This window comes from Macrobrachium nipponense, chromosome 27 (assembly GCF_015104395.2).
Source record: "Macrobrachium nipponense isolate FS-2020 chromosome 27, ASM1510439v2, whole genome shotgun sequence".
Classification (NCBI taxonomy): domain Eukaryota; kingdom Metazoa; phylum Arthropoda; class Malacostraca; order Decapoda; family Palaemonidae; genus Macrobrachium; species Macrobrachium nipponense.
The window spans coordinates 26,316,900-26,327,389 of record NC_087216.1 but is presented as its reverse complement, the minus strand read 5'-3'; the positions used below and the strand labels follow the sequence as shown (position 1 = coordinate 26,327,389).

The 10,490-nt window shown below is 36.6% G+C and overlaps 1 protein-coding gene across 1 annotated transcript; it reads right to left on the bottom strand.

The window, feature by feature from the left end:
- Positions 1 to 342: 342 nt before the first annotated feature.
- LOC135200957 (venom protein 302-like) lies at positions 343 to 2,545 on the bottom strand. The gene is made up of 3 exons (XM_064229730.1): positions 2,387 to 2,545; positions 1,841 to 1,970; positions 343 to 1,101 (listed from the first exon to the last, which is right to left on the bottom strand). Exons 1-3 carry the CDS (start codon positions 2,437 to 2,439, stop codon positions 970 to 972), a joined length of 315 nt encoding a protein of 104 aa, XP_064085800.1. The 5' UTR covers positions 2,440 to 2,545; the 3' UTR covers positions 343 to 969.
- Between the last annotated feature and the right edge of the window lie 7,945 nt (positions 2,546 to 10,490).

Genomic DNA, 10,490 nt, shown 5'->3' with positions numbered 1-10,490 from the left:
AAGGATTTCCCCAACATCGTAAACACAGACTTCTGTTTTCATTGTTGTTGTTAGTAGTAGTAGTGAAGATTCATGGTCGCTCTCTTCTTTAAAATCAGCTTTTTGTTTTGCTTTTTCCTATTTTGCCTTGGATTAAGCTTGATAAAATATATATTCTCTATGATGCTATACGTTTTGTGATAGATTCTTCCATATTCTTAGTCTTTATATGACTCAATACAGTAAGATTTTAGCTATTAATTCCGCTTCATCATTCCTACAAGGTGAGGCTGAGGCCTTGTAACGGCGCATCTAATGTTTCATGTATGTTACAATAACAAAGGCAATAATGACACCCATGAACAATTTTCTTTATGTTTTTATCATATTTTTATTATAAACAAATATATTTACTTCAATATACTTCAAATAAAAGCTTAGATCATGCAGGAACATGTATTCATCTTAAAATGAAGCTTTATGTTCTTACATTGTAAGAACTGAACCTAAACTTATTTTATATTTACGTAGACTTATAAACTTATATAAATTTAGTAATGACCTATGTAGCTTATAGCTTATATAGACTTAGTAATGCCCTATATAGCCCCAGGTTCCTGGTTCCTGTCCTGGTTCCTAAGCGCTCATTCCACAAACACGGTTGCGGGCACACTACACAATCAGGTAACCGTGTGGGAAGATTTTTGTTTAAATTTGAAACAATTTTACTTTATAACCTTCCTCTTCCATACTGTTATTACATTTTTAAACTGACACTACATTCCCTTGTTTTTGTATATAATTTGATACGCCTTTACCTTTATTTTATTTAACAATACCATTTTCTGCAACAAGAACCCTCCAAACGGTACGAGAATGTTTCTCAACTAATTTCTTTACCAGATATTGTCAATGAATTTCGTCTTTATTTTCAACCCTCACCCTTTCATTTTCTTGATGATGAGGCAGTGCAACGTACATTATTCATTTTCAAATCTTCTTCTCGCATTTGCCGTCGAAGAAATATTCCTGGGGGTCGGCTTCCTCAGCGGGAACGCAGGTATATTCAAGGCCACATTTGCCGTGTATGTTCCAGATACCCCCACAAGTCTCTCCGGGACCCTAGAATTTGAGCAGCAATTAAGCTTTCCGTAAGGTGTGGGAATCTGACGTCGTTCATAAAATATCAGTATAGTACTTTGAAAAGTTGAAGAAAAAAGCCTTAAAAAGGAGGTCAGATGTATTTTAAGAAATCTATACCACCGAGCGAATAGTGGGGGGGGGGGGGGGGGGGGGGGGAGAGTGAATCTCCGAAAGTCTAGGCCTATGTGATTTCTTTAAATGTATTGTTTCTCTAATTTGTGTGTGTGTGTTTCAAAAATCTTAATATCGTCAAGCAGCTAAACGATAATAATCTGGTCATAGGCCTAGTGTCTACAACTTTGAGAACTGACATTATTACAGAAATATATCATGACTGAAAAGTCAGTTACAGTACTAGACCCATTGTATACTAGACACATTGTATTACAGCATAACAATGGTTTAAGCTCTTTTAATCAACCAAGAAATGGAATTTTAAGCTTGCCATAGGCCTATAGCCTATAACTTTATGTACTGATGCTATTGTAGTGCTACTCTCAGCTAACCGAAGAGTCACTTAGAACAAGAGACCCCATTGCACATCACAACATTGTTTGTTACAACAAGCCATAAATATAACTCCTTATAACCAAGAGACGAAACTGTAAGCTGGTCATAGGCCTAGGAACTGACGCAACTGTACAGATTCTTATAAACTCTCCTTTGTTGCAGACTCATTCAAAGTTTCCAAAGAATGAATTATAACCAGACTGCTTACCTTGGCACATGCATCACAGCAATTGCAAATGTCTTTGGTGACCCCGTAAGGGCACTCAGACCGGGTCAAGTTCCCTCTCGGGCACTGAGACGCATCCCTCTGGCAGGGGTCACACGACAGGGCACGGGCACTGAAAAGAATTACAAAAAGGGAAGGGTACATTAGAAGAGAAAATATTTGAAAGGAAACTGAGGTGTGACAAGAGTTGAAATGACTATGGACGATAAATGCTTACAAATAAGCAGACATGCTGATACTGTCTTTATGAATAATAAGCAAATGTATAAACACCAATGTGTATACATTACTTCACGTTTGCATGAACCCTATAAAATTGCTTTAGGTCTGGGTTCACTCACTTCAAAATTAATTTAGGTCTGGATTCACCCCTCCAAAGTATTCCAGGTCTGGATTCACTCCTTCTGATCACTTTAGAAATCACTTTAGGTCTGGATTCACCCCTCCAAAATTACTTTAGGTCTTGGATTCACACCTTGAAAATAACCACACCTTAAAAGTTATTTTAGGCTCGTCATCCTCACTTACCCGCCGACGAGACAACACACAGAAACAGCGACAACCAAAATCTTGAGCTCCATCGTAAACCTTTTACTCTAACAGTCCTGTCAGAGCACAGAAACTGCTTACAGTGCGGCTGGAAATTGCAGCTGTCTGACAGACACATGACGCTGCGTCGCTATTTATACCTGTAATAGATCCGTCATCTTTGGATGAAAAAAAAAAAAATATATATATATAATCATTGCAGTCAGGATGAACCAGCTTATGGAGTCAGAGGAGGTGAAAAGGCTGAGTTTGGTATCTTCGAAGTACACAGAGTGATCCTAAGTGATTTCTTGGGCATTTCAAGGTAAACCCGTGTAAGCCTGGATAAACCTGTGTAGTCGTAGTTACCAAACACCTCAACATAAGGAAGCAGATTCTGGTTTAATTTTGGTTAGATTTCGGTTTAATTCTGTCGAAACTGAGTTGAAATCCCGATACTTGTTGGGGATTAAGAGACGTTGTATAATTTCCAACAGATTAGAGATAGTTACTTGTTTTTCATTCCGTGTTAAAACCGTCGTTTTGAAGTTGAAAAATATGACGGCAAACTCGTGATGATAGAGAAATATAATCTCTCTCTCTCTCTCTCTCTCTCTCTCTCTCTCTCTCCTTGTTACGGGCGAAACCTTGTTATTACCGCAAAACTCCGTTTACGTCATACTTAGCTAGATGTGTAAGTGTTTACATAATAAAAATATGGAATGTTAGTCCATATATATAAAAGACCAGATTGCTTGCAGGAATGTGATCAGACTAGAGATGCTAAAGATGACGTATACAATAAGTATGTAGGCTAAGTTGACATGCCGTCATCTGTGGTCATTCATTTGTTTTGAAACAGTCCAAGCTCCTGCTTGAGACAACTACCCCGACCTATTATTCAAACGGCCTACGTGATCTGTAGCGTGTCCTCATTCGATTGTGTTCGTATGAAACTATGTCATCTGATAGTATGTTCATATGTTCGAACTACTGTCTGTTCCTTCTAACTTGTAACAGAGATGGTAGACAGGCAGAACAGAGTTAGCTATCGTTATTAGAAGACCTGTACCTCTTTACCTAAGCTTTATCATGTAGAGGAATAGGATTAGCCATCATCATTGGCAGAACGCGATCAAGCTATCGTCATAGAAGACTTGTACGACTCATACCTGATCTTCATCATGTAAAACTTCAGAAGAATATACTATTTTTATACCTTGTGTTTTCTACAAGAACCTCACCGAACCATGAGTTTAACACATCGTCGTAAAGATAATACCGACTTCGTAAGTGATCTAACAAAACCCCAGACACTCCATTGAAGATGGAAGTGCAATACCAACCGACTTAGCGTATAGATTATCGCTAGTCAACATTACCTCATAGGGCGCCTTATCATACAAGGCACAAGCCTAATATTTGGTGGCCAGCGGACCAGAAGAACTCTACAACGTCCTACGAAGAAAAAACAGAATAATAAATCATGAAGTCAACGACGACGAAAGCAGCAGATTCTTCAAGCAACCTAGTATCATCATTAGTGAGCGACTTCAGAAACAACAAGATCGTCAAGCAACTTAGTATCATCGTTAGTGAATAACTTCAAGAAACAAAACCGACGTGACCTTTTCCTACGGCAACGGAAGCTTCGTCTCTCATTAGAATCATTCAAGAAAACATCGTTAGTGAGCGTTTCCGGCACTGCAAGAAACAAACCGAACGCGTCTGCAGCATCGGATTTTCAAGGGCTCGAATCATCGAAACAACGCGCACGGGGGAAACTGAAGCCAAACCAGGTCGTCCGCTAAATAGAGAAGGAGGACCGAGGCCGTGTGTCGTTATCGGAACACCGTGACTTCCCACAAAAGCAAGCTAAGTACAATTTTTTATTCATTTGGAGTAACTTGAGTGTTTCCTTTGCAGGTCGAATTTCGTTATTCCTGTGGCTGAAGTTACGAGACATTCTTAATCTTACTTTTTTACAGAAATTATCTACATCATTGAGATTTCGCTACTGCGAGTTTTTATCTTTGAGTGTCTGTTTCCAGAAGTTCTACTGAAATATCATAATCATATACTATGTTAATTTTATCATTTGGGTGATTATTAATCCCTTACGTAACAAATCATATTAAACAGTGAATATGCGTTTACGCAGTGGACGTCTGTATTTATACAGATGCATGGATAGGGTCGTTAAGCACCGTAGTGATTAGAAAACACACAAAAAACAAGTGGAACACCCGTACAAATCTATATAAATTAGAGGTAACACTATTTCGGGTCATGACAATAAATGCTCCTTTGCAAGTCCCGATCGCAGTTTTAGCCTTGAGTTTTTTGAGTTATATAAAATATCGAACCTCAATGACTCAACTTAACTTTAAAAATATGGCTGGATTGCAAGGAATAACATGTCTGTAAAAAACTTTCATCAGGCTAAATGCGCTGACCAGGATCCCTCACTATTTCAAATTTTAGCAAAGAATGAAGTACAAACAGTTAAGATTGAATGCAGTAGAGATAACTCGTCTTAATTAGTAATCGCTCAGTTCCTAATAGTTCGTCATTCATTGCTTTATACGTAACCAGCAACATAATGCTAAAAAACACAACAATACGTTGCCGATGGTAATAAAGAGAAGGATCCTAATTATTACAAAAGAAATAGAAAACAGTAGCCCGTTCAGAATCAACAAGCAAACTCGGTGACTGTGTCACCTAGTCAAGCGGTCAAGGTTAGTCAGATCTGCCGAAGTGTTCAAAGCAAAGCAAATTCCACACAATAAGCGACTCTAGCAGAGTGGGGAAAAGCGATGTTGGTTCATACCAATATCTTTTTGAACTAAAAGGATTTTTCCTATGAAACACACGACCGTATAAGTAATCAGAGCAGGTTTTCGTTTTAATTTTATACATTAAGTTATAATAAATACTGGTGGATTTAAGCCCAACTGTACGCGCCGTAAAAAATTAGAATATCTTGTTTTATTTCTTTAGTACACGCAATATCTTGTATTTACGGACTCCGTCTGTTGTTCGAACTTCCCTAATGAGAAGTCCGGATAAGCGAGCGCTTACAGATACCTCTATAGTTATAAAAAACATTGATCTGTATCTAGTGTAATTGTAAGATCCATCTAGGGGTATACAAAATATTATCTTACATCCTGAAAAATAAGGCGTGTTTATCAAAGGAAAATCCTATAAACCTTCAAACATAGTAAAATCCTTGTTTGAACAAAAATGAGACAGTAAATCAAATAATAACTTATATAAAGGAACTATACATTTGTCTCATAAATCGTAACATTGTTCAAATGACCCAACAGAATTCTCCCACAACCGCAGTCGTACTTTGCATGCAAAATCTCGAGAAGCATGCACCCTCGAATGTCTTAGTGCGTGTAAAAAGACTTTGCTGGGAAATGAAATTTTAATCCTTCCCGACACTCTGAAAATATAACGATTTCCTTTGCGAACAAAGCCCTAAAAGTATACATATCGAGGATACATAAGTTATAAATATCGCATTTTTTATTGTTGCTAATTTTAATCCACGCCCAACCAGTCGTGGATGAATCTCTCTGATAATCTATCTAAAGTAATATCCGTAAAGTCATTCAAGCAGAGGTGATTCAGCAGAATTTTTTTTTATCTTCTACCTGAATACCAGGAAGTTTCTCCACTAGCGAGTGATCTCTGGGAGAAAAACGGATGTCATTGAAAACAAAAACACGGTCTAAGGACAAACATAAAGCTATTTACGTACCTTCGTATAGATTCTCAATGAAATTTTAAAATAGAGATAAATGACGAAGTTGAAAAATGTTAGTAATAGGAGTCATTAGGAAATCAAATAGCCCATATAATTTTTCCCTCAAACGTCATGCCATAAAAGATCGGACTTGGCGTATCTGCGCAGATTACTGTCGCTTAAACAAGGAAACGACTCCCGATAGTTTCCAGTGCGATGTACCGACGATATCTTATCTCTGTTAGGTTAGAATAAATTTTTCACCAGCTTGGACTTACTTAAATGCTTTTACCAGATACCATTACCTAAGTGATTGTACCTCATACACCGTTTTTCAGCACACTCAGGGGACATTATCAATTTTTACGTATGCCTCCGGCTTACGTTGCGCCCCAATTACAATATAGTGTTTGGAGATTTTTAGGCGATAACCTACATGCCTATATGGATGATCTTGTAATCTTTTCTAATACCTTAGAAGTACATTCACAAATAAGATAGAGCTAGTGCTACAGAGACAAAGACAAATAATCTCAGAGTAAAATATCTAAATGTGAGTTTTTTAAAAACCGAACATGTTTATCTAGGTTTTTTGTGGTCTGGTTCAACGGTCGTTAAAAGTAGTCCATGGTAAGGTGTCGGCTATTCATAACTTTCCGGTACTTATTAACGTAAAAGGGGGATACAGCACTTTTGCGCTGTAGTGGGTATTACAATCGTATGTAAATATGTAACTCTTCAATCATGACAGCTCCTTTAACAGATCTTACGAAGAAGAGCGTAGATTTATTATGGTCTGAAAAGCATCAACAGGCGTTCGATATCTTAAAAGCGGAAAATGCAGCTTACCTAACTTAAAAATCCCTGATTTAAATAAGGAATTTTTTTTTATTGCAACAGACGCCTCAGACCAAGGGGTAAGAGGGATACTACTTCAGTAATATGATAAACAGTTCTTCCCTATAGCTTTTTATTCACGTAAACTAAAGCCCTCTGAAAGTAAATATGCAGTAATAGGCAAGGAAGGGCTAGGTATCTTTAACACTAGTACATTTTAAGTTCATAATCTATGGCTATCCTGATAAAGTCCTTACTGAACATGAGTCCTTTACCGAGTTTTTAAACAAAGGCTTTAATCACAGTCCAAAGGGAACTCGGTGACAAATGATCATTCAGGTTATTGGAGCCAAGATAAGATATCTACCTGGGAAAGCAAATATCATAGCTGACGCATTATCCCGCAATCCCGCACCATACAGCAAAGAACCATTAATTGGACTAAAAGATATAGAAACATCCGTGCCTATTGTTAAAACCGTATCTAAACAAGAAAATTCCTTAACCCAAGAGATCGCGAGCATTGAATATCTGGGTTGGAGCGCAGAACTGTTACAAACTGAACAAAGCAAGAGTCAACAGACATAACCCAAACAATAAACACTTCGAAACGGAAACAGAGTCAGCAGCAATAAACACCAAAACAATAAACACTTCGAAACGGAAACAGGGTCAGCGGCTAAGCATAAACAATACACACTTCGAGCAGAAACCTAAAGCAAAAGTATATTTAAAGTATGTGTATCAGAATAATGTAATCAATGTAATATTATATGTAGGTCTGTGACGAGGTAAACCCGAAGAACAGCAGATGACTAACGACCAGGTAGTAATAATAATCTCTTTCATACCAATCGTCATAAACTGGTTGCATTCCGTCATCCAGGGTTCCCTACTATGTCACAGAAAGCCAAATCACTATTTTACTGGCCTACAATGCTTACAGATATAAAAAGCACATAACTAATTGTAACACGTGTCATGAAAACAAGGGATACACTAAGACACCTGTCAGTTTAGGGGCCTATCCTGTGCCAAATCAATCCTTGAAAGACTATACGTAGAATTATTAAACAGAATTACGAGTCTGACAGAGGGAAATAAAAAACACTCCCAACTTCTTAGTGTTAATAGTTCCTTGACACGTTATATAGAATTAATAGCACTAAAACAAACACCGCAATTGAGTGCGTTAGGAATATTTATGAGTGCTAAATCAGTAAATATGGAATTCAACACATAATAATCTGTGACTCGGGTGGTGTAAATCAATAATAATCTCCTTAACACGTTGTGTGAATTCCTTTCCATTAAGAAAACCAATAATATATTTGATCACCCAGAGTCAATCGGTTTGGTAGAATAACGGATAATTAAATAGGAAGTGTCAGTCTTACGAGTTACAACTCGTGATGTTGGATCCGAACTGGATTATAGCGGTTCTCGCGGTTTTAAATACCTTTATCATTGATATCTTGTATCTATAGAATTGATGCCGCAAGTAGCCTTATACGGTACGCGCTAGAACACTTTTCCACATATTCAAGCCAACCATTAATTTATCAAGATATATATATAAATAAATAAATAAATAAAAAAAATAAAATAAATATGGATACAAGTGGAGTCAATATAATACACTCCGTAAGAAGTCGGAAGGGTTACAAATTATAATAAAAAAGGAATCACGATAATATCAATAAGCAAAACGTAACCATTAAATATCCAAATATATATGCGTAAAGATTTGAACTCTAACTTAACGCTTTAGTAATGACAAATAAGCTAAAAGTTCAAACACATATCAAAACCTACTGACATATTGTCTGTCCCGGTGATTTATATTCGTAGTCAATGAAAAAAAAAAAAAAAACAAAAAAAAAAATTAAATAAATAAATAAATAAATAAATAAACTAATAATAAAATAAAATAAATAAAATAAAATAAAAGAGATTTTAAAGTCAGGAAGTCTAGAAGTGAAAATGTTTATCTATGGAATAATCCTATATGAATCTTATACAGGGCTAATATATATAGAATTTGTATGGAAACCTTTTTCATATAGTTTGAATAAGGAATATTTATTTAACATAATGCCAACATGAAACTAATATATTGTTCAATTTTGGTACTGTTGTTTTTTTTTTTTTTTTTCAGACATTCTTCTCATGCGGGTGGAGAATTAAAACAATAAAAATATCATTTGAAAATACTAAAGTCGTATCTCTTACAGCAAGTAACGTAACTCTTAGCTGGCTGAGAGCAATCTCCTGCCAAGTGACGACGTCATCATTGCCGTATCAGCATTTGTTCCTTTTAACCTCAATAATCTGCTTACACAGGCTTCATCTGTGTGTCGTCTCTGCTTGCAAAAGCAGATTGACTGGAGAAAGGAATGCTTAGCCCGAACTTCTCATGGGCAAGGCAGACGTTAGGTACAAATGTCTATCCGTATGCGCAATGCAACTTTAGCTAAGGAGTTGCAATCATTTTAAAATTAATAACAAAATAAGCAAATAGAATTTCTATAACAACAAAATGAATAAATTTTTTTCTGAACCTCATAGACATTAGAAGTATCAAGATAGTATAAGAAATATTTACTTGCAACATTAGCCTATTACAATTCAAGTAAAACATTCATGGGAAAATGTCACATTTTCTTGAAAAACCCAAAGTTTATTTAGAAATTAGTTACATAGTGGGTTTTTTTCGTTGCATCTCCTACCTATTAATAAAGTTTTAAAAAAATTAACCTCAGAGGATGCGCGCGAGAAAATTGAATATGAAACTTTTGTTAGGGCACATAGAATCATGATTAATATTCTCTTTGACTCTTATGCTGCCTGGCAATCTTACAAATAGCTCCATTTTCCACTTCTTTGTCTAGTAACTTACTACCAGTAATATCGAATTTTCTTTGAGATTCGTATTGATATCTATTTATTTTTTTATAATTATGATATTTTTCGAGTCATCATAGACCTGGATAGGTTCACTCATTGTTAATGCCATGGATAAAAAGTTTGTACAGCGGACTCTTCTGAATTCCAAAATATCAGCGAATTCATGTGGGTTAAGTCTGGTCTAAATGGCTCTCTCCCCTCCCCTGTATTTGGATGTTGTCTGAATTTACTTTGCCCTTGTGACAAGTATAATTTCACTTGCAGGCTGATTAATGGAACCTGGTTACAGTATCCTGCAGTACGAGAGTTTCACATCGCAACTTCAAAAATCGTTCGTCGCAGCGGACGACTACAGTCAAGTAACAACCGCCTACAATGTGAAAGGAATTTCATGGACTTCTTCGACCGACACCGTATCTCGTCGTTAATCTCGTTTTAATGCGGAACGCTCCAGCGGCTGTCGGAATTCGACTACAAAAGGGACATACTTCCGACAATTACGACCCGAAGGATATTCAACATCTACTGTGCTGGCGAAGGACTCGTGGCTGGGATGATCTATTCATCGCGAACGTAATCGTGTAGCTTAGGATGCAGAGA